At 38.3% G+C, this 25,307-nt stretch overlaps 1 protein-coding gene across 6 annotated transcripts in view; it reads right to left on the minus strand.

The window, feature by feature from the left end:
- The window catches only part of bcar3 (BCAR3 adaptor protein, NSP family member), a 72,603-nt gene that overhangs the window by 18,697 nt on the left and 28,599 nt on the right, over positions 1–25,307 (minus strand). For 3 of the 6 annotated variants that reach the window (XM_053503880.1, XM_053503882.1, XM_053503881.1), the window contains 2 exons: positions 22,388–22,712; positions 11,626–11,665 (listed from right to left, as the gene is read on the minus strand). In XM_053503880.1, the coding sequence (XP_053359855.1) occupies positions 11,626–11,665; positions 22,388–22,712 (365 nt within the window). Of the gene's footprint in view, positions 1–1,085; positions 1,364–11,625; positions 11,666–12,209; positions 12,419–16,364; positions 16,391–22,387; positions 22,713–25,307 lie in introns of those variants that run through there. The other 3 variants (XM_053503885.1, XM_053503884.1, XM_053503883.1) reach the window with 3 other exon arrangements.

Here is a 25,307-nt window from a genome sequence, read left to right on the forward strand (position 1 = left end):
CAAATCGGACAGTCTTACATTACAGGGTGGCATCATGTCTGTATAATCACATAAGGTGCAAAAATAGGTTCAGTAATGGAATAGCAGCAAATACCCTTCTTTCATCTTTCATTCAACACACTCAACAGAACTACAAAGCCAATTTCTTGTTCACATTTATAAGCTTTGTGAAAAGAATAAACATTAATACATTTTTTTATAAACTAATTCAATATTATATATATAGATATATATATATATATATATATAGCATCATGTCTGTATATTCACATATGGTGCAAAAAGAGGTCCAACTATACATACACTATACAAACACACACACACTATATATATATATATATATATATATAATACACATGTATGATCTATACTTTTCACAAAGCCTGTACAGCTGTGAACAAGTCATCAGCTACACACATACAGAATGAGACAAAAATATATACACACCTCAGGAAAAGAAAAATAGTATGGTCTATATTATATTTATATAATATTAATAATATTATCATATATATCAATATATAACGTATGCCAATAAATTTTGTATTAAAATAATTATACAAGTTTTTCTTTTCCTGAAGTGTGTATACATTTTTTGCCTGACTCTATACAGTATATATACACACATTCACACATATACAGTACATACAAAAATATACCCAGATAGATAGATAGTTAGATAGATGAGACACCAACACTCTCCAGTAAGTGGATGACAAGGAGGCATACACTAGATGATGTCAGACACTGTCACTTATTGTAATGAATACTGCAATTGATCTTCAGAGCCTGAGCAAAGACTAGCCCAATATCCTGCTTTTTACAACGTCTATATATCTTCTCACATCTCTATCTTCACACTCCTCTGAGTGCAGCACTAACACTGGACAAGAGCTCACGTGCCTGATGTGTAACTGCTTTCACTTCCAGTCTGTTTGGAAATACAGGGCAGATCTGTACTACATGTTGGTCCTAGTACGACAGTTATATTTTAGAAATCATTATCTACTCTGTCTGAATAATCGAGGACAATGGAATGCAGTGTGTTCAGTTAAAAAGTCCGAATGAGTGCGTTTGTCACTCACCTTGGCCCTCATGACCGAGTTCTTCTGGTAGAAACAGCACAAGGCTGCGGTGATGGTCCTCAAAATACTGCATCTCTCAGACATTTCTGTCCCTCAATAACTCCTCAGTGTTAGAAAACAAGTGATCAGTACCTCCAGTTCACCTCCAAAGACTCACAAATTCGCCACTTCTACATGACTCTCATGTTTGGCAACATGCTCACTTCTCCCACTGTGTGTATCTGTGGCAGTCACTCGGCTTAAGGCAGGGAGTCTGTGACTGTGTGTGTGTGTGTGTGTGTGTGTGTAACACCAGTATTGCCCATGCCTCTCCATGCCGTTTCTCTAAGCCCCGCTCGGTCCATGTATGGAGGTGGGCTTTTCCCATGTGACCCCAGCATTCAGCCAATCAAATTAAAGCCATTTGCAGCCACAACATCCTCCTTAGCAGAGACAGGAGGGGGAAAGTGGTAGTGGAGAAGCAACGAGGGGATGAGGGAGGGGGAAAGGTGAGTTTATCTTCTGTGTGTGTGTGTGTGTGTGTGTACGGCATTATAGGGAGTAAAAAAAAGACCCGAGAGATGGAGTTAAAATGGGAGGGGAGAGTAAGCAGCAGAAAGGTTTGACAGAGGCTGTTTCTGTACCCCATTACCAAAAAAAACTGAGCCTGAGTCAAATTCAATAGCTCCTTGTGAGGTTTCTAAAAGCAGATCTATTCTACTTACGAAATTTACGGCCAATAATAATCAAACCCTGTCTCTAGGTTCATGTCTGGTAATCCTCCGAGCACAAGGTTTCCTTTGCCATTTCAACAGTCACTATTATGTGCAGACTTTCCACAGGTACAGATCAATGCTTTTTTTTTTCTTTTTCTTTTTTTGCATTTCATGTTCATTCATTTTACTTAAAATCCATTTACACTTGAATGTAATTTGGCTAGAGATTAGTATACATAAAAAAATGAGGTGTCGTAGCTACAGTACAGTATGTTTACTTGAACTATGTTTCCTCAATCATTTTGAAATCATCCTGATTAAAGTTACCAACTTAACTGTTTACATGGACGCTGATCCCAGTAATATGTTAATTTACATGCACAAAGCATTTCATCAGAATTTACACTGATCAGTCTAAACACTGACACCACAAAACTTTTTTTAGGTTTAGGTAAGGGCTTTTTATCTTTCTTTTTATCTTTACTGATAAATTCCTAATTTTAAATTTAATATATACGAAACATTTAATACATTTATATAGAGCCTTTAACTATGGTCATTGTCGCAAAGCAGCTTTAGAGAATCAAAAGAAAATTATTAAAATTAATATGAAATGTGTCGGGAAATATCTAAAAAATTTGAGCTGTCAATATTAAAGTGGTAATGCTTGTGATTAATCTAGACGCAAATTAATCACATGACCAAGTTTGACCCGAATGACTTCCCCTTGATTACTCGCCGTTACTCGGCTGTGTGTGATAATGGAACATTTAGCACGGATAATATTCCATTATAAAAAGCTTCTAGGTGAAAGTTTGGATAAAACCAAAGTTGTGTGCTTGAGCTATTGAGATATTATAAAACTGCATAATCTGTTTCCTCTAACCAGTTTGTCATGCTTTTCTTTATCTCACCATTGCATGTTTATTCTGAGTATTCTTTTTGAAATTGTGATTAATTGTGATGATTATGACTGTAATATTAAATGTTTTAATCAATTGCACTAGTGTATATCAAAATGATCAGATGGTCCTTGATGAGCAAGCCAAGGGTGACGGTGGCAAGGAAAAACTCCCTGAGACGGCAATAGGAAGAAACCCTGAGAGGAACCAGACTCAACAGGGCACTCGTCCTCATTTGCATGATAATGGATAGCAGATTAAATTTCATCTATGATTGGTTAAATGCTTTACTGCACATGCGATATAAGCCAATTAGTGCCTCTTTCTCAGCCAAAGATGCAGTAAATGAAAGTCTGAAGTAAAGACAGATAGAAGCGAGTTGTTCTTATGAAGCTTACTGATCAGGGATGGAAACTTAATTTCCATCAAGTCATGGAGCAGACATGCACAGATATATAATCAAATAATCAGATCAAGTGTGTACATGGCTAATATTTATCATTGAACAGATTTTTAAAGGTCTACACCACCACAATTGAAAATTCATTCCGTTGAGCCGGATCGGATCAGACTGCTCCAACTGAGGTGTTTAAATGATACGTGTTTTACAAGTCCATTTAAACACACATCGTGATTTCGATTCACTTAAATAGCTTCAGGAACTCTAAGATAAATGTCTATAAACACTTCTTTTTCACAAAGCAACTGAAACATCACACATTTTAAAATAACTTCTTTGTGTATGACTACTATAGTTGGAAATTCTGAGTAACTGTAGATTAACAGGCATCTTTAGTGAAGCAATCATCTTTTACATACAACTACTAGAAAAGAGGAATTGTACAGGAAGTGGAAAAGTTATGAGCAAGTTTTGAGTTGATCTTGTTACTAGGGAAAAATGTTCAATGCTTGCAAGTTTAGGAACAAGGCATGTGCAATGAGCAGATGGAAACAGGGTCGCTGACACCCCTTAAACAAATGAATCATCTCAAGGTCACTTTGGGCCTATATAGAAGAAATGGTAAGTGTTTGTGTGTGTGTGTTCATTTCTTTCAACAGCCTATTTTTACACACACAACTGTCACATAAAAATGATTAGTGGTAGTTATGATAAAACCGATGCATGCATTTTGTAGTGATCTGGCAAATTTTTCCGTTTAACCTCAACTCTTAAGCTGATTTCGCAAAAAAAAAAAGAAAGAAAGAAAGAAAGAAAGAAATAATAATAAAAAAAAATCTAATCTTTAATTCATACAAGACTTCATATATAGAAAATAATCAGCAGTGTTGTGGCGAAATGGGTGCCAACGAAAAGCATACTGCAAAGCTGATTACACTTTAACACCCTAAAATGAATTCTTTTGCTTTAACTGCACATCCTGAAGTGCTAACTCCTCTTATACAACAGCAGTTAATATTAGACTTATCCTAAGCTGTTACTATAGGAGCTGCTGTATAGCATATTAGAAAGAGTGTCTTAATATAAATTGCTGAACTGAACAATCACGTTCGAGAAGCATTAAGCTTAATTGTTATTATGATCTATATTTATGTGAGTGTTTTTTTTTTTTAGTTCATGCATAGGATCAAACATTTTCGAAATTCCTACTATTACTATATGACAGGAGATATTTATAGACCAGCCAGAGCTGCTCCTGTGCTGCATTAATATGATAGAGAGTGGAAGCATTGTGATCATAACTGACAGCTCAGTGTCCAGGGAGCTGCATGGTGGTGTCCTGTTTCAGTATGCACTCGGCTCAAGTGGGGCAGGAGGGGGCTTATGGATAAAAACATTACCCAGCGGGGGTCACTCTCCTCCACCAGACTGTTCTGTCACCCAGATGCTCTGATCCTCTGCAGGGTTCCCCAAAAGCACACACCGCTCCCTATGGGGCTGTAAACACCAGCCACTCACTTACTGACTTAACACAACACTTAGTGTCATTACACTAGCCAGCTAACTCGATGGGACTTTCTAGAAAGTATTAAGGGCAGACGGGGACTTTCTCTAGATTAGCTATTTGAGCATTAGGATATTAGGAAATCATTTATGACATGATTAGAGAAGAAAATCTTTATGCAGTCATGTACACATTTAGTACCTCTATTTTATTATTATAATTTTTTTTATTATTAAAACATTATAAAAAAAATCATCATGGATTGTAGCGGGTCTCAGTATTAATCAGACGAACAACAACATTTAATCACGTCATTATTTGTTTAACAAAAATGCATTCAAAAAGAAAAAACAATCCTAACTACCCCTTACGGCTTGCACAGGATTGAAAATGCCGCCAGGTGCTGCTAATCATCACCCCTGATGTAACTGATCAGCAACAGGTAAAAGCGAACGTTTTGGCAGGTTGTTGTTTTTGAGCATTCAGGTGTGTGTTAACGCTTCTGTTTATAAAGAACATGGAAACGTGACCGAGCTTCGCAAAACTGCTTCTAAACAAACAGGCAACTGGAACAATGTCCTCTAAACAAAAGAGACAAAAGTGGAGTTGTTTGGCCTTAATGTCCAGCGCCATGACAGGAACACCTCATACCCGCTCTCAAGCAGGGCAGTTAGAGGGGCGAGGATCTGGGCTTGTCCACAGAACCTGGGCCACCTGGCAGTTACTGAGTTGACCATGAACTCCTAAACATTTGAAGCGAATAATCAATGACCGCAACGAACTGAAGCAATGTTGTACAAAAGACGAGACCAATATGCCTGCACATGACTGTTTTTGTATTACCTCTACAAACGATGGAACCATGTGGGTACTTACAGTAGTATCGCCCACATGTTTTTTGTTTCCTTCTTGGCTTCATTTTTGTTACATAAATAATGGCATGGTGAAAACATCTTAGATGTTCTGAGGTTATATTTGCCTAATACTGAGACCCGATACAATCAGATTAATTTTTTTTTTATTTCACACACACACACACACACACACACACACACACACAATAAAAAAGGGGGTACTAACGTTTGAACCCGACTGTATTCATACACAAATACTTTTTATAGGACAACAAACATCCAAGAACATTTAATGACTATACAGCTTTATGAAGTCCACTTTAGTAGACTTTGGAGAGCAGTTGCAATCTGTGTACCGTTACTAGCTTTAATTGCGTCAGAATTATTTTGGGATATAAACGGTTGGATTTCTATCAGCAACGGCTTGTTCTTTTCCCCCCTATTACTTATAAGAGGTAAACAAAGACATTATGAGTGCCTGGCACTCCCTAAGAACCGTTCAGGAATGTTCTCCCAGAGGATCAGCTCCTAAACTAGCTAATTAAGCTCAATAAAGTTTCAGAGTCCTGCAAGAAAATACATTTTTACATGGCTCAGTGGGAAATGGAATCTGCTTGGTGTTTTTTTTTTTTTTTTTATTCATGAGAGAGAAAATGAGTGGTTTAAAACTAGAACTTAGGGAATGGAATGCATTTAGGGAGAAAACGTCTATCCAACCTTCAGGAACGACTTATAGTTGGATACTCATTTAATCGCTTTTTAAATCATAGACTTATGACAGAAATTCACTTTTGTCCTCTACTAAGGAAAACGTTGAATGTAATTATGCAAGAGGTCCCATGGTTCTGAGCTGCCTGCTAATAAATAACTTCATAAAGTACGAGTGTTATGGATACAATGATTCATACGATCTGAGGCGAGATATCAGGAGCTGAGAACACAGCAAAGGGCAAAGTTGTTCCTGTTTCACAGATTAGTCAGTATGGGAACAGGATGCTATAACAGTGTACACACAACAGTACACCCTCTCTATGTTAGATATGCACATGTATATTCACATCACATAACATAAATGATGTCCCTATCAACAATGGAAATATGACGTTCCCTTGCAGTACACATACAGGTATCAACATACTGTATAATATTAAAATAGCAGATTCGTCACAAGCTGTCCAGCAGAAATAACTGCCTTGGCTGCTGTCCTACGGCGAAGCACGCTGTAACAGTCAGTAAGATTTCTTCTATGGAAGACACAGTTTATTCTTCCATATACTAAGCATTTTCAGCTTTCTTGTTTCTCTAAACCAGAGGAGGCTGGAAATGAAGAAACTACTTTTTTTCATAGCTTTAATAACATAACGGACATTCCACCGCATGAAAAACTTTAAAGACTATTTAAAATATTTAAAAGTATGATGTGTCATTCTATAATGAATAAATTGACAAATTGCTGGGTTGCTGATATTAAAAAAATAATCAACCTCGAACCATGTTATCATTAATAGTAAAAACTATTTCAAAATTTCAACTAGTGCACATATTTTGCATCAGTGACTATAAGGAGTGTATGCGCACAGGGGTTAACTATTTCTTTGACTGAATTAATTTTTTACATCTGTAATATAAATACCATTGCTCTATGAGGTAGTACTGTATGAACCTGTTATAAATAATTCATGTTATTTGCTGTGTAATAAACATATATCACCACTAGAGGGCAATATTTGTCATTTGTTCTCTATAAAGGAATAACTTCTACATTATATTAATCATTGTGCATGAAGTATTTATTTACTGGCTCGGTGCGCCTTATGGTGCGCACATGAGAATCATAGAAATACAGTGGATACACAGTTCTAGTGGTGATGAGTGCAGGCTTTGTTTTGGGCCAGGTGTATTTAACAGCAGCTGATTGATGGGGTTGGCGTCGGTCCTAAACCGAAGACCTTTGGAGCCAAAATCAGTTGGGATTTTATTGCACTCAGTGCTACCATGTTGGCTGTGCAGAGAGAATGAGACAGACATCGAATCTTCGTAAATTGTGTAGAACACCTTTAAACGAGCTCTGCTGCTTTTTCCTATTGATCCACTCTGTAAATGTTTGTAATGGCTAAACATATTTCTCATTGTTTAATGAAAAATCTTTCTTGTTCTTAATTGGAACAATAATAAAAAAAAATCCATTTATAGGCCTGTACTTTTTCGGAGCCCAGTTTTAGCGATTAGTCTCTGTTAAAGTGTCTGTAAGGCTGATAGATGGTCAGGCTCAATAAGGATCATTTGTCCTCAGACGCTGATTTTCAGGCCAGCTGATCTCTTAACTGTCCACGTTGTGATTATTCTCTGCTGGAAGGCGTTACAGAACTGACCTGAGATCTGTGCTGAGAATGCTCAGAGCACAGCAGATCTCAAAGTGGGAACACAAGTGCATTGTTCAAGCTAAGCTCTTTCATGAGCTCTTAGTAGATTACTGTGTAACTAGCTGTGTGTTTCTGAGAATTAACTGCTCTGACTAGAGCAGCGCATTGAGGTCAGCTGTTTGTTAAGCCTTCTTTTTTTTATTTCAATTGTCTCTTACCTCCTTCTCTACTTGGCAGTTGATCATAATGACCGTTTCATGTGATCTAGCCAACACCAGTCGGTAACTCAGACACAATGTCTCTTGATTGGTGCAGGCTCTATCTGGTTTCATCTAAGAGGAGTGTAATTCTCCTACTGTAATTTATGATGCTGCCGATCCAATCTCTAAAGCATCTTCAACCCCCTGGGGTAAGAGTGCATTCCCCACCCAGTGAAAAACTGATATTTTTAGACACTCTCCTCCAAGCAGCTCAAAGCCTCCCTCCTTCCTTTCAAATCGGCTTTGATGATAATATCCATGTAACATAAGAAAAAGGCGATCTCCGGTTTGCATGCAACACAAGCCCGACCAATGACTGACGTCATAGAAACCTGAGGACATGATGGTACAGTGTGTGTCACTTTCACTTAATCATTCCATGCTATATGTGGAGATAACTCGTTTTTGAAAGGTATACGTAATCTAAATAAAAAGATCAGTTTTGGTTTTGTCCTTTGTACTGGTTGGGGTTAATTCAAGGAAAAGCCAAGGTTTTTCGAAAGAAAATCAAATAAGATTGAAGAATTATGGGCGAATGATGGTTGGTTTAAGGTGATTGTGCAGAATAACAGAACAGTAAAAACTACCTTTATTTCTTTATATAATCCCTTGCTATGCTAATGCACTTATCTCAGTAATTCACTAATGCTTAAATACTGTCACGGTAGAACGCTTTCTCAGTAGGCCAGAGCCACGATCAGACTGCCTGCTTTAAATCTGAAACACTGGCCTCCCTGGAACTCCTTTAATGGCCCAAACATGTGGAAATTACAGACAAACATTCAATTTAATAGGGAACTATTATGAACGATGTTGCCAAGCTGAGCTTTAATGAGTGTGATACTTAGGGGATGTGTAATAGTTGTATGTTTATGATAAGACCTTGTGTTATAAGGCTCAATCAGTGAATTACTATTTTTATAGCCATTCTATTGAATTCCATTCCCAGCAGTCACTAATGACATTGACTTTCTAATCCCCGATTTAACCTAAGACAAAAAGAAGTGAACTAGCACACAAATCAAGCCACGGGAAGGGGCAGAAGTACACTTGCACTTTGATGGTTCTTCATAATTGTTGTGTTCAAATGACTAACTTCCTGTTAAACATTATCAGCAGTGTCTAAAGCAGGCCAGCAGATGAGACAGGAAGTAAAACAATGACTGAACTGAATACAGAAGCAGCAATTTTCTTCTAAGCAATTCGGGAAATTAAATGAAACACACAGTTCAAAGCCAATTTGCCAGTTCATATCGTCATATACTATATAAGTATGAGAACAAGACAAACGGATTCATACCGTAGCAGCTAAATTAACCTACACATAGTCTACTGTGTGTTCTGAGTTTCATCCCATTGAGATGTTTTAGTTAGAGTGAGAGACATATCCTTCCTTCCTCAGGTTGCCCATGTGGCCCGTGTAATAAATGATCTGTCACCGTAGTGTCAGTTTTAGCAGATCACAGGAAATCCTACAGCAACTACTGACACCAAGCCAAGGTGCACTTTCATCAGGGAGATCTGAAGGACATGTGGTTTGCCGGGACATACAGTACTGTATCACAGTAGGACATACTGACGTGAGATAGTGGAAAATGAGCGAAGCTCTTAAATCTAAGCCTTTAATAGGAGGAAAATGACTTTAGGAAGCATTACATTTAGAAGACACCCTTATCCAGAGCGAGTTACATTTTTATCTCATTATACATCTGAGCGGTTAAGGGCCTTGCTCAAGGAGCCAACAGTGGTAACTTGATTGTGTGTTCATTGGGTTTGAACCTGAGACCTTTTCGAGACCTAGAAACAAAATGACACACACCCTGACCCTGATAAAACCTTGACCCTTAGGACTTCTGATGGTCTAGTATGCGTATATACTCTACAGGTTTCCCAAAGCATTGCATACCCATGTCTTACACTCTTACTTCACTGGATTGTTACCTGGATATTACAGATATAACCTGCTCATTAGGGATCTAAATCTACATCTGTATTTCTGTGATATTCTATGTTATGCAAATAAGATTGTATTAAATCGAATAAGACACTCATTTCCACCTTGATCTTGCTGATGTTATCTGATGCTGCATAATCCCTCTGGATGATCAGTCCATTTCTACTTCCATTTAAAGCAGGTTTTGCTGCTCTTGCCTTTATACATTAATCAGAAAAAAAAAAACTATATATTTTTTACATGAATTCCGTATGCGCCTCGGATTGCCGTCCTTTCGACACGAGATATACAGTTTTGTTTTGACTGAAAGCTTATAATATGTGGGTTATCATGTTACCTCCTATCAAGTTGCGTTTCACAATGAGATTCAGATTCTACTCTATTCAGTCATCATTCTGACTCACCGTGCACCTCATCAAATGGAATGCTCCAGCATTATAAGTGCTGGTGAATGAAATTCAGCCTCTGACTAAGTGTGTGTGTGTGTGTGTGTGCGCATGCTGTTTGCTTTACTCTGTACTGTATGCCTGAGGTGGGCCGGTCAGGAGTTTACTCTTCACAAAGACCTGCAAGGCCTTAGATGATCAGGGCTTTTTGTGTGTGTAAGAAGGATGGCATCTCAGCTGCCCGAGAGAGCCGGATGTGTGGTGACAGAGGGAACTGACAGACCTCATCAGATAATGCAGACTGAAAAACATGATTCAGGCAGTACACATTGTGAGAAATAAACAGCCCTCTAGGTATACCTTTAGAACAAGATTATGTGTGATGATGATGATGATGATGATGATGATGATGACGACCGACGATGACTTATAAGAACTGGATTAGATAATATTCCTCGGTTTTATAACCTTCTAATGACAAGCTATCATTGTGCGTGCTCAGTGACACTACAGTGTGTGAATTTAGTTATCTGTTAATCTGCAAAGTTCTGAGTCGTAATACCTTTAATGATAAGTTATGGCATGATTGTACATGATGCGCTCTAAATGTTCTCTCAGAGCCGATCTGATGATGCTCATGTAAACTCTTGCTCTAGTATTTCCTGTGTTTCAGTAGCAGCTCTCCAGGGATCAGGGGTCCTCGACTCTTCTTACCAAAGCACCACTTTAAATAAGATACAGTAAACTTAAATATCTTAAATCACACGAAAAAAAAAATGAAGACGAATGGACAGACTAGAGAAGTTTAAGTTAGAGGAATATAACTGTAGTGGAGCATCATTAAGGTACATACTGTATTTAGACCTTTAAGGTATATTTACAACCGTTTCTACCTTGCATAAATTATAATGTATAATTAAAAGGACGTTTTTATCTTTTTTATATGTTGAAAATCTCTTTAACTAATCCAATCACAATATATACGCTGTATATTCACAGAGTGTATCTAATCAGTGTTCTCCATATCTTCATCTCTCAACATTCCTAACATGCTAATTTGCAATCACTTATTACAGGACATATACAGACACTACACATGAAACACCATACACAGTCAGCTAAAACACTTCGGAAAACACTATTACAAAGCATTTTACATTAGTATGCACGGACAACGGCCTTCAAACAGAAACACACACACATGCAGAAGGAAAGCTCTTACCTTGACATAATCCATGGTGGGATCCATGCCAACAGCGTCCCTGCGACACAAAGACAGAACTCTCTTAAGTGAACACATTCACTTGCATTCAGCTTGTCCCTTTCCCTGTTCCTGAGTGTCAGTCTACAGTCTGTGTGCTTGAGGAAGACTGGCCACTGACCACTAATCACTGACCACTTCACACAGTCGTGCAAGTCCAAACCCTCCCCAACATATACACACACACGCACAGTACTACAGATAACAGATCATATCAATCCAAATACTGTACAAGAGGAAATACCTTATGAAGCACGATATGAGAGCGGAGAATATAAGGGAAAATTCTGAGATTAGTCGCAAAGGCTTAAGATTTGGTTGTAATCCCCCCACCCCCCACCCCCCACTGTCTGAAATTCTGTTGGATTATGGTCAGACCAATATTTTCCGATGTACAGTATGCAAGATATTCATGCAATAAAACAAAACATCAACATATAAGACAGCAAAGTTCAGTATAGTCAGCGCAAATAGAATTGAGTTTAAAATAAATCGTATCCCTGCCTGTGGAATTTAGATGGTAATCCACATCTGGCGTACACTACCTGTAGTAATGACCCCTGCTCGGTTCTCTCATGCTCTGCATTATTCTCCGAATGTGGAACGCAGGAAATGTGCTGGTAAAAGCCGAAAAGAGTTTCGTCCCAGCACATTGTTAGTTAAAGTGGTGAGGCATGCTGCTCGACTTTTTCTGCATTTAGCTCCGTCTCCACCACCACCACACCGGCCATGACCTGGCCTGCCCCCAGCTAACCACCTTTCATCTGGGCTTACATTAAAAAAAAAAAACAGCCTTCTTTCTTTCTCTCCGTTCTTTATGACGCCCTCTCTGCTCTCTTTCTTCTTTCTGTCTTGATTTCCAGCAGGCAGTATGATTGGGTGTCTTGCACCCTCGGGGGAATAAAGGCTTCTGTTCAGGATCTGTTGCCGAGTCTAGGATCTTATAAAACATTTGACAGTAACATGTAGGTGTAGGTTGCCCTGGAGACACAACTCCCTCTCTTTCTTTATCTATCTATCAATCTATCTATCTATCTATCTATTTATCTATCTATTCAAACTAAAATCCGTTAGAATAAGAATGACATCATGTTTTATATATATAAGAAAACATGATGTCATTCTAATTCGAACAAATTTTAGTTCGAAAGTGGTTCTGCGATGTGGGATTACTTCCATGGCCAAATTAAAGGTTACAAAGGTATATGTGTTATTTTCTGCTGCTGACATTAAGCATCCCAGCTTTGCGATATTAAAAAAATAAAGACCTTTTTTATGACAATATAAAAATACCTCTGCAAATAGAGTCCATTTTGTTGGACGCTGCATTGCATGCATGTTTAATACATTTCTGTTCAAAAAGCAATTAAAGGTTTATTTTTGGTACAGCGAGCCCCATTTCTCCTCTATTTTTTTTTAGTTGATGCAAAAAAGCTACCGGAAATATTAGTGAATAACAACCACCATCACACCATAGCAGCAGACACTCTGGCATTTAGTGAAAACCTTATTGGATTAATAATCACTGTGTGATTGGAGTCACAGTGCATATTGATAATAATATTAATAATTATGATATATACTGTATATGATGTAACATACTGTGCCTTGTTATACTTTACAACTTGTGAAATAGTTAGTATTTGTAATAACTACCCATGTGAAAGTAAAAACCATCTGCCTACTAACTGTTTTTTTTTTTTTTTGTCCTGTTGCACACATTTAACCGGCACAATGCTGCTCTGAGCACTCAGATCCTTTCTTCTTCTTTTTTTTTACATATATATTTTCAGACCGACTCTGACATTTGGACACGAAGCATCATGTTTTCCGAAAGAGTGATTTCTGTATTCAAATACCGGCCACTTAAACAGCTAACCGTGTCCTAGAGACCTGTGTACACTGTTTTAGGGCTTTTGTTAGGATTTGGGCTTGTCAGAACCACCCCATTTGGTCTCCATCCCACCGAGAGCCTTTCAGAGACACCCATCCATCTCTCTTCCCTTTCTCCTGTACCTCTGCCAAGACGCAGCTGCATTGTGTCTCAAAGTAGTGATTTTTACCCGGTTGAGCTGTTGAGTTTCTCCCAAACTCTCAGGTCATGAGAAGGACACACAGAGAGAGGCTGTTTTTGGATTTCGGGAACATCTCAAACATTTTATTTAAGATCGTGTACACATATAGTTATACTGTACGCTTGACCTGATCTCTCTCTCTCTCTCTTTCTAGCTCTTTAATTTCATTGCTGTCATGACCGTCTTTTCCACCAGATATGTCTACATTTACGCTATTATTGGAACAGAACATGAGTGTGTGTGTATCTGTGTGTGCACTCGCTTGCATATGTAAGGACTACAGACATGATTACAAGACAATCCAACACAAACCTGATAGTTAAAAATGTTTGTTGACACTCACAGTAAAAGGAAATCCCTTTAAGCCCCTGCTAGATGGCGCAGGAGACAAGAATAATTATCTAGAAGCGAACTTGAAAAACAGAGCCATGAGCCAGACATGAGTTCTAAAAAAAACTGTTTCCAGAGCCTGTCTGATTGCTGATGAATAAAAGATAAAAGTCTTATAGTGTGATTTATGGGGCTGTATTGTGCTTCAGGCTGCTGGACATATAACAGCTGTTTGGGGACGATGATGACAAGGTGAGAAAAAACGAGTCGTTCCGGGAAGCGAAGGGCTTCACGATGACGCAGGTGCAGAAAGCAATCCAGGCTCTATCAACAGTTAGAACCTAGCGGATGTTTAATCAGCTTTCGTCTGCCTTTAGTGTGCCTGAGCCTAACAGAAAACACATACACACAATCAACAGTGTGGCAGCTATTAGATGCTCGAGAGGAAATGTTGGTATCAGATCCTGTGTAGTGTGTGTCCCTCATACGGCAAGCTTTCATCTCTACAATTACACCCCCATACCCACAGTCGTTTTCATACCATGCGGTTTTGTTATCTTTTATTTGTTTTTATGGATATACTTTCATGCTCATAAGGCTACATGACGCACACTTAATTTCCTCATGAAGCAACTTTATGCAAAGTAACGTCCGTCCAAGTCCAAATCATATTTTCCATAAAATATTCCATGAAAAACACGTCCATGTGTAAACAAAATGGGGTGTAAGCTTGTAGTACACTGTGTAGGGAGCTTTTGATTTTGCCTGAAGATTTTTCTAATGTGCAAAGTCCAATAAAGTAGAGCACAGATGGAATCCCAAAGGATGCACTATGGCACGGGAGTAAACAAGCACATGACTCCCAATAATGCAACTTGCTCCCTTAATACCACTAGTACTATAATACCCCCAATAGTAGTAGTTACTAGTGGTAGTCGTATTCCTAGTTGTACTGGCATTGCCAGTAATAGTACTTCTACTACTACTAATAGTAATACTAGTAGTGTGGATTCTTGGATTGCAAGCATAATTCGTTCCAAAACACTTGTAAATCAAAGCCAATTTTACCCTAAGAAATAAAGGAAACTCAAATTATCCGTTCCACAGCTCAAAAAAAAGAAATACATAAAAATTATTAATATGAAATATGAAGTAATAATAAAACAAAAATTACCCTGCACTTAACCTTAAAAAAAAAGAAAATAAATCGAGACAGATAAGTGTGTGTGTGTGTTGTGTGTGCGTGTGTGTGTGTGTGTGTGTCTGTCTGTCTGTCTGTCTGTTTGTGTGTGTGTGTAAAGCTAAAGTAAGGGGAGAGGAGGAATGAGACCCTCCCCTCTCTCTCTTCTCATCATACACAGTAACTCTTCCTCCTCTTTTATTAAGTTTCACACACACACACACACACACACACACACACACACACACACACTAGGGATGGGAAGCCTTTCAATTCTTGTTCATTAAAATGAACTAATCTTTTTTTGAGTCATTTAGTTCATTTCGTTCTTTTGATCAGAAATAAAATAAAATGTTGCATTATTCATAAAAAGACCCCCAATACGTCTACATACACAAATTTTGGCTATAGATTAAGTAATGAAAATATTACAATGCAGCTAAGGACGTATTATAATAAACAGAATAAGTAGCTCACCTGTCATATCTTATCTGAATCGATCGTTCTTTTGAATCTATCGCACCGCATATCGACTATGGGAGTCACGTGACAAAGAAATGAACGAATCGGGACTTGAAGATTCATTGAGAACCGTTCAATTCTGCTTCCTGTGTACTGCACTGCATAGCGTCTATGGGAGTCACATGACAAAAGAACGAACGACTCAGGACCAAAAAGACTCAAAGGTAATTACTCATTTCTGTTTCCTGTATATAACATATGGAGCTTTTGTGATGCTTTGCGCATGCGTGCCCAATAGTAAATGAACAAATCATGTCAAATCTGACACACAGAACGAGAGAAAATGGATCATTAACCTTTCTTATGCTTTTCCATTTCACGTGTACGCACACGTGAGTTATAATAAACAGTACAATTTTTTATTTCATTTTATTTAGAATTTTTGCTTGTCTTGCGGAACGCACACAAACTGGGTTACTCACAATCCGAGGTTCCACTGTAGTAGTATTTCAAATGTATTTTTTTGTTCTTAGATATAACTATAATAACCTACTAAACCCACACACTAATAGCCAGATCTGCTCTTTATCATCTCTACAACACTTTTTATCCCTTTATAACAATATTCTTACTCATACAACAAACATACATACTGCCTTTCCATGATCCCCTCCATCTCTCTCCCACAATCAGTTCTCTTACATTCTCATTCAAAGCCTGATCAAGTCAAGCACATCCATAACTTTCTCTTCATTATCTACAGTATGTGTCTCAGTAAATCCAGTACAGATAAACTGTTATAGTAGATTTCCTGCACTGGTTTACAACCATTCACTATCCAGTGATAGGATCGTAGGAGGCAGGGCTTCTCATAGTCACTCACCTGAACTTCTACTGTACACACTCTACTGCTCCCAGTTCCCAGTGACAGACCAAATCACGTCTCCTGAATGCCGGTTCAACTCCTGAGCACGTCTCTATTAAATCCACATCTATACAGTAAAACTGGAAGTGAACAGGAAGAAATGCCAGGAAGCGTTTGATCCTGATCCTACTCTGCTTTACTCGGTTTCTGTGTACCTTCCTTCCTGTTCCACTTTCCACTCTGGCTTTATCTTTCTCTGAGTCTATCACAAACACAGCCTTCATCACCTCTTCCGCATGTCATGCAGACTTGCAACCAGGTGTTGTTATGGTGATGAGAGGTCGTTGCTAGCTGCCCAGTCGGCGGCGCTCTTTAGTGCACAACAGCCATTTTTCACCTTTCCTGTCCTCAGTGGCAGTAAAATAACAGACCAGTGTTAGGTAACCTTCGAAATGTCAGCTAACACATGGTTTTGTCTTCGCGGTAAGCCAAACACACTGCTAACACACACACACACACACATACACACACTGGATTGTATCCAAAGGTTGTATTTGTATAGCAAAACACTAGTGGAGTAAAAATTCATGTCTAGACTACCTTCTCATTCTGCCCTGTAATGTGAGTAACTATTATCGCAGAATTTAATATCATCTTTCAGCAAACATGTCTCTTATTTCTATGCTGTCTGAGGTCATGAGAGATTTTAGGTTTATACCACAGTGCAGTTGAGATCTTGATGCTGATTGATCAGTAGGTGTTAATTAATTTTCTATAACTATAATGCACTGTTCTAAAAGTTCTGCTCTAATACTTAGTTATTTTGAATGTATAGTTATTGAGGGGGTAAAGTTAGGTAAAGTTACTTTAGTCACAATTATTTTGTTCACCACTGTACGCAACAGTGTTTTTATAATTACATACTTTGTATACTTTGGCCATTATTTGTGTACAGTAAGGGGGGCAGTGGTGTTACTTTGATGTGGCTTGGAAAGGAATAATTACCATAATAAGTATTACCTATACCAAGCAGTTTTGCCATATCTTGGCATCTCAGTGTGGCGTGATATTGTGATACATAATAAAGGATAAATATATGTAGTTTTATATTAGTGTCTTGCTTGATTTAGAAAAAAAAACTTTTAATGGCTGCTGAATTCAGATTTAAAACAGTTGTTAGAACCAATGACATTACCAAGAATCTCCACCATTTTATCCAGTGGCAATGCGCTATTTCATCTGTATGAGTAAGAAAAATCTATATAATATGAAGAATGAAGTAAGTAAGTTAATATTAAGCTTAAAGCATTAAGGTTTCCCTCATGCTTGCTGTTTTTCAAGCCTGTTCCATGAATGTTTTCTAGTTTGGTCAAGTGTATTTGCTGCCCTGACCAGGTCTCCTGTTGTGAGTGAGAGATGTTATCAGAGAAAGTCGACCTGGTTAACCAGCGGACAAGTGGAAACAGTAAGGCTTTGTTGGTGCGTCGTGATGATATCAGTGGAGACGAGACTCACAAGTCTAAAGGTGTAGCACTCAGTCAGAGACGGGAGGAAAGAGACATAGCAAGATGAAAAAGGAATAAATACAGGGTCAAAAAGAAATACTAAAGAGAAGACTGACACGGATTTTTTTTATAGCAAAGAGTGAAGACATAAGAAAAAAAAAAGCAATTTCCCTTTGGGATTAATAAAGTTTTTTGAATCTTGAATCTTACTGCAACTACTACTTATAATAATAATAATAATAATAATAATATAAATAATAATAATAATAATAATAATAATAATAAAATTAATAAAATTAATAATAATAATAATAATAATAATAATAATAATAATAATAAATTGTTATTTTTTTGTTTGTTTAACCCAAAGAGTCATTTACAAAGTCATTTAAGAAACTTTTTACATTTTAAACGACTTGATGATGATGATTATGATGATAATGAGGATGATATCTTTGTTGTTGGTAACTGACAGAAGTATAATGCCCAGACAAAAAAAGATAAATAAAAAATTATTGAACTGCATCAGACAAATAAAACAATAAAGGAGATTTAAAAAGTCTTGAATTGGTTAAGAACTGTCTAACACATTATTAAAAGGATCATGCTGACTTGTTAACTCCATAAATCAAATGGAGTAAAAGAAGATCAGAGATCATTTAAATACTCGGTGAAGCTGCATAGTAAAATGAAAAAGAAAAAAAAGGGGGTATAAATTCCAGTGTGACAAGAAATTACAAGATTGGGACTAAGATGTGAGGCCATAAACACCTAGGAAGCATACATTTTTTGTAAATTTTTTAAGCGATGGAAAAATCTCATGTGTTCTTTTGAGTTCACATTGACCCTGTTCCAGGGGGATGGATGTGACAGGGTTAAAAGCTCATGAAACGACACGCCATCATGAATGGTGGCCACTGTATAGACCTCTGGAGACAGTGTTATGATCTGGGCTTTAATTGCTCAGGTCTAGTCTCAGCATTTTGTTATGTAGCAAAAATGAAGTCCATGGTTGACCAGGTTATCACATCCATGGATTTTATCTTCCTTGATAAAAATGCGTACATGCGTATTCCAGGGGTTTGGGGAGCAGAAGGAATCTTTTTTCCCACATGAACTGGCTGCCATACTGTATGCCATAATCCAAGCTAAAGGTGGTGGAAATATCAGAGTGTGGAACTTTTTTGTCTGGGCAGTGGACAAATTGGTAAAGTAAAAATACAAACCCCTTTAATGACCAACACTTATTCCCAGCCTTTATACTCCTCACTCTTATGTATAGTTACTCAATAATGCACATACTTGCATCTGAGTAACAAACAACATAAACAAAATGTAACAACTGAAAAATAAAGTGAAATATTACGTTTTTAATATCAAGGAAAAAATTATAAAAAAAAAAGGGAAAAAGTTTTTGAAGAACTCTAAGGTTTTTAATCTAAACAATTCCAAAACTCATCATTTATTGTGATTGTTGCATGAATGTTTATTTCCTAAGCAGTTATCTAAACCAGCTGCCCCGTTAGTACAGTGGGTGTATTTAAGCCTGTCTCTTAGGGGGACTAAGGTCCAATTCACTGATAAGGAAACCCAGCTAACAGGGTGCACAAGTCAGTGCAGTCTCAGTGCCAGTGCCGAACCCAGATAAAATGGGGAGGGTTATGTCAGGAAGGGCATGTGGCATAAAACCTGTACAAAAATTATTGTGACAAACGGATGATCCGCTGTGGTGTCCCCTAACGGAAGCACCCGAAAGTATACTCAGCAAAAAAAGAAACTTTTTTCAGTAAACTTAATGTGTAAATATTTGTATGAATACTAAGAGAGTCAACACCATAAGACATAAGACAAACTAAAAATGTTTCACAATGTCTCCCTGAATGAAGGGAGGCTCAAAATCAAAAGTACCAGTCAGTATCTGGTGTGGCCACCAGCTGCTTGAAGTACTGCAGTGCATCTCCTCCTCATGGACTGCCTATTGCGGACAGTCTGAGCACTGACTGAGGGATTGTGTGTTCCTGGTGTGACTCGGGCAGTTGTTGTGGCCATCCTGTACCCGTCACGCAGGTGTGATATTCGGATGTACCGATCCTGTGCAGGTGTTATTACACGTGGTCTTCCACTGCGAGGATGATCAGCTGTCCTTCCTGTCTCTCTGTAGCGCTGTCTTAGGCGTCTCACAGTGCGGACATGGCGATTTATTGCCCTAGCCACATCAGCTGTCCTCATGCCTCCCTGCAGCATGCCTAATGCACATTCACGCAGATGAGCAGGGACCCTGGGCATCTTTTCTTTGGGTGTTTTTCACAGTCGGTAGACAAGTCTCTTTAGTGTCCTGCGTTTTTAGAACTGTGACCTTAAATGCCTAGTTTCTGTAAGCTGTTAAGGTCTTAACGACCATTCCACAGGTGCATGTTAATTAATTGATTATGGTTAATTGAACATGCATGGAAAACATTGTTTAAACCCTTTACAATGAAGATCTGTTAAGTTATTTGGATTACATTAACATGATGGAACATTATTGTTGAAATACACCGTCCTGAAAAAGGGACGTTTCTTTTTTTGCTGAGTATATAAACAGTTATCTGAGCCAGCTGTATGTCAGTGTTTAAACTGATGTGTCAGGAATGCATTCTTGGAGCAGCATTTCAGTGGTGAAGGGGAGGATGTGTCAAACATAATTACATAGTAAGGCAGGCTGAAGAGGTTGGCCCACTCTGACACCACAATGTGTCATTCACTTGGATTTATTTCTGTAACGGGAAGAGCAGCAGCTGGAAGAGGTGGCAGGTTCGAGTTCATGCTCTCTGTTTGCAATGTAGTTTTGGCATCATTACGGCAGGAATTTAGGAAAGTCCTGAATTCTACAGTAGTAGCACATTAAACACCAACCAGGTATATATCACCATACCCAATTACACTCACTCACTCTGACTTATCTTCTACACCGCTTTATCCTGTATTCAGGGTTGCAGGGACCTGGAGCCTATTCCAGGAGACTTAGGGTGTGAGGCAGGGTACACCCTGGACAGGATGCCAATCCATTGCAGGGCACACACACACATACACACACTTACACACCCATTCACACACTACAGGCAATTTGATCTGGCCAATTAGCCTAACCTGCATATCTTTAGACTGTTGGAGGAAACCAGAGTACCCAGAGGAAACCCATGGGAGAACATGCAAACTCCATACACACAGAGCCAGGAATTGAACCCGGACCCTGGAGGTGCAAGGCGACAGGGCTAACCACTACACCACCATGCTGCTTACCCAATTACAATAAAGAGCAATTAAGACAATGCAATACATTTCCTACTTTCTCATATTAAAAATGTTCACATCTAAAGCAGCTCATGATTTTGTATGTTTACGTGGAGCCAGTAGTGCTGTTATGACTATAGAATTTACTTTTGCACTACACAAAGACAATGACACTTCCTACTACAGCCCAAATCCTTGTAATCTATGACTTTTACTTATGTCTTGCTAATTGAGACCATGCTTGTGTTACATTGCAGAATTGGGACTGGAAAGCATGTAAATCCTACAGCCTGCCAACTCCCATGCACTGTTGCATTTAGCTCCCTTAGGCCTCTATTTGTGAACAGGGGCAAGCAAATGTAGTGGCATAACACAGGCACGGTTCTAATTTGCTTGGGTTTTCCCCAATCTCTTCTAGGTGTAATTTATGTTGTGGAGTAGCACTTAGACTTAAACTTGGGACATGTCTTAAAAATATGCTGTCGAGGTGGTATTTTGCTCTTAAAACCTATTTTGGTCCAAAACTGCTAGTGCTTATTAAGACTAGTTAGTTCAAACACTGACATTTTTTCCTTACTTCAAACACAGGTTTAAAAGACGTGTGACTTCCTACAGCTCGTTTTTATAAATAAAGACAATTATTTTTGTCACTCAGTACAACATAAATAGGCTCAGTTACTGTACCGGAGGGATAAACACCACTCCTCTATAGAAACCTCCCTTGGTTGGTGTTTTAATGGTGGTGGTAGAGAAAGTGTCCAACATGTCACTCGAAAATCTCTCAAATGTATTCACTTGGATTCGAGGCCATGGCATAAAATTTATATTATCACTCAAACCTTTTAGTAAACCCTTGTGTCCTGTTGCTGATGCCAGCAAAACAGTAATTACCTTTCACAGGGAAACACAGGTCCTTACATTGTGTTTGTGTTTGTGATGTAATGAAACTTGAGCATCATACACATCATATTTCTGAAAGACACAATATGGATGAATGGATGGATAACTTTCTGTTGTCATGTGTTGCTGATACCTGGGCACCGTGTAGTCCTCCCTCCATGTTTGAAAAGGCTGGTTCTCCTCTATGATGTTGTGAATGAGTGGTGAAGAGGGCAGGCGGCTACGCATGGGGTGTTGCAGTGACCCGCACATCTCCCATTTCCTAGAATGACCAGCAGCTCCTCCTTTCTTATTTCGAGGCAGAGTGCCATGAATAGAGATTCCCTGGTAGCTGGTAGAAGGCACTTCTGTCATGCCAGAGCTCAGCAGGTCCATGGAGGAGGCCAAAGTGCACTGGCGGCCCACATGCAGGTTCCTGGGAAGGCTGGCAAACTTCCCTTCGGCCATCATTTTCAGTTCTGTGAAGGACATTGAAGAGAACAATACATCACATATGGCCATGAGTGCACCATTATGCCATTCAGGCTTAGACATGTGTCATTCTGCACCCATAAGCAGATGCGTCTGGTTTAGATTTCATGCATGGATTGGAGTGTAATGGGTTAAGTGTGGTGTTTGTGGTTCTGTTGGAAAAACATGACTGAGCTGTCTCAGTGTTGGGTGTAATTTCGACTGGTGTTAAGCAGAAAGTAGTACAGTGATGATGGATAAGAACATATCACGATAAGACACACTGGTGCTGTGTTTTGTTCACCAAAAGAAAAAACAAGGAGGTGGTTACACAAATTATTCTTTACTCCTATTACAGAGGATAAAGAATATGTCTAGTTCTAGAAGGGGTTTTTCAGACCACATGAACAGCACATTTTCTTTCAAAATCTGTTTACCTCAGCATTCCACGGCCTGCCTGCGGGACCACTAATTGGACATAAAAGTGAGGCCTCTTTGCGCTTAACATTACACACGAGACACATTTACTTGCAGATTCACAGTCACTCTCTGATAACATCTCTGCACTTGTTCTCACACGTCTAACCCCAAACGTCTTACTCACATATGCATTAACTAGGCTTCACAAAACACACTCTAGGTTCGTTTGCCATCTTGTAAAAAAATATAGCCGAGCTAATCCGAACAGATTCATGTCGTTCACTTAAGTGCTTACGGTTAAAATTGCGATCTCTGTACATTTGGTGCATAAACATCTTATTTCAAATCATATTTGCCAAATGTTGGCATAGAGAAGGAGTGTGTTTGCAAAGTTTAAAAATACACATTATTTATTTCTCCCCAGCTGATGTCACCCTATTTCCATATATTTTTCAGTACATGTTGCAAGTCTATATAAATAAGGCCAAATACATTTAATTTATTCCATTAAAACAAAAGTGCATACACAGTGGGGGCTAAAACAGGGAAAAAACATTTGATTTTAAAGATGAAATCTTCGTGCACTTTAAAAAAAAAAAAATTACAGTCGCATTTTGGACTGCAAAACAATAAGTATTTTGCTTAAACTTTTTGTACAATTTGATTAGAAATAAGTTGATAAGTTAATCTTATATTTGGTTTGAAAGTGGCATAAGAAAGTATAGATATGTTTAACTGTAAGATATTTTCATCAGTTTTTTGCAAAGGGGTAACTTCCATGTGATTTGTATCCCAGTTAGGAAGCTGGGGTCAGAGTGCAGGGCCAGCCAGGATACAGCACCCCCTGGAGCAGGCAAGGTTAAGGGCTCCACAGTGGCAACTTGGTGGTGCTTGGGGTCAAACCCCTGGCCTTCCGAACAGTAATCCAGTAATCCACAGCCTTAACCGATTAAGCCATTCTTATTTTTGTTCAATTTTATGTAAAATAAATGTGCCCTTGTAAGTTTTACTTATTTATATGTTGGAAAAATCTTTATCTTTTTAAAATTTGAAATTTTAAAAGAAATTTCTGTATTAAAATAAGTTCCCTATAAAGTTACATGGTTCTTTGAGTGTCTACGGTAAGATTTTTCCAAAACATGTACAAATATTTGAACACAAGTTTTCAAAATTTTAGAACAATACTGGACATTTAAAAACTATAAAATAACAAATATACCATTAGATAATTAATTAACAATAAGAACAGTCAGGTGTTATTTTACGTTGTGAAGGTCAGCTCTGGAATAGATCCTAAAAGAGCAGTATTGTCAAGTGCATTCATGAAACCCATACTGTAGGCTCCATGATGGAACTGGTTCTGATGGAGACCATCCAAGGAGAGCAAGACCAAAACAACCTCTGTTGCATGGGGGAAGATCATTTAGAAATACCAGTCAAAAATCACCAATTAACAGCACCTCAGATTAGAGCCGTTAGGAAGACTTTACAGAGCAGAAAGAGGAGACACATCTCAATATTAACTGTTCAAAGGAGATTTTACATTCCTTCCGCATTGTTACACATTGAATATTCAAGATATTCAACTTTTTACTTTATTTCTCTTGAATGTTGTCAAATTCTAAAATATTTAGTCTAGTTCCCAAATTTTAATGTGGTCTCTGGCTTTTGGTCCATTCTGCATATACAAACCTTACACTAATGCCTATAATAGTAATATAACTTACCGGGCATTTAATAGTGGGCCAGCATGACAGGGAATTGAAAGGCCTTGTTAATACTGGAGTGAATGCAGTTCATTTGCATTAAGTGAAAATTGTAGGTTTTGTGATTTCACTTCACAAATTGATCCTTTGTGCATATTGACTACATTCCAGTGCCCTGCTCCGTCTATACACACGAACACATAGTTGAGATCATGCTGCCAGATGACCCTTTGTCCCTTTGTGATGTGTCTACTGTATGTATATGTGTTTGAAACCCAATCTCAGACCATGACAGTTTCTCTCTTAAAGCTCTGATGTTAAGTCATGATCTCATCGCAACCAAAGGCAGATTCCAGCCTGAGATTTCACCAGTTCAATTCCACCTGTGCTGTTATTCACCTTTCATCATACTGCCTATTATCATAAATCTAATATAATTATTGTTAACAAGAAATCAAACAGGAAGAACGAATTAAC

The sequence above is a fragment of the Clarias gariepinus genome, chromosome 9, assembly GCF_024256425.1.
Source record: "Clarias gariepinus isolate MV-2021 ecotype Netherlands chromosome 9, CGAR_prim_01v2, whole genome shotgun sequence".
Lineage (NCBI taxonomy): Eukaryota > Metazoa > Chordata > Actinopteri > Siluriformes > Clariidae > Clarias > Clarias gariepinus.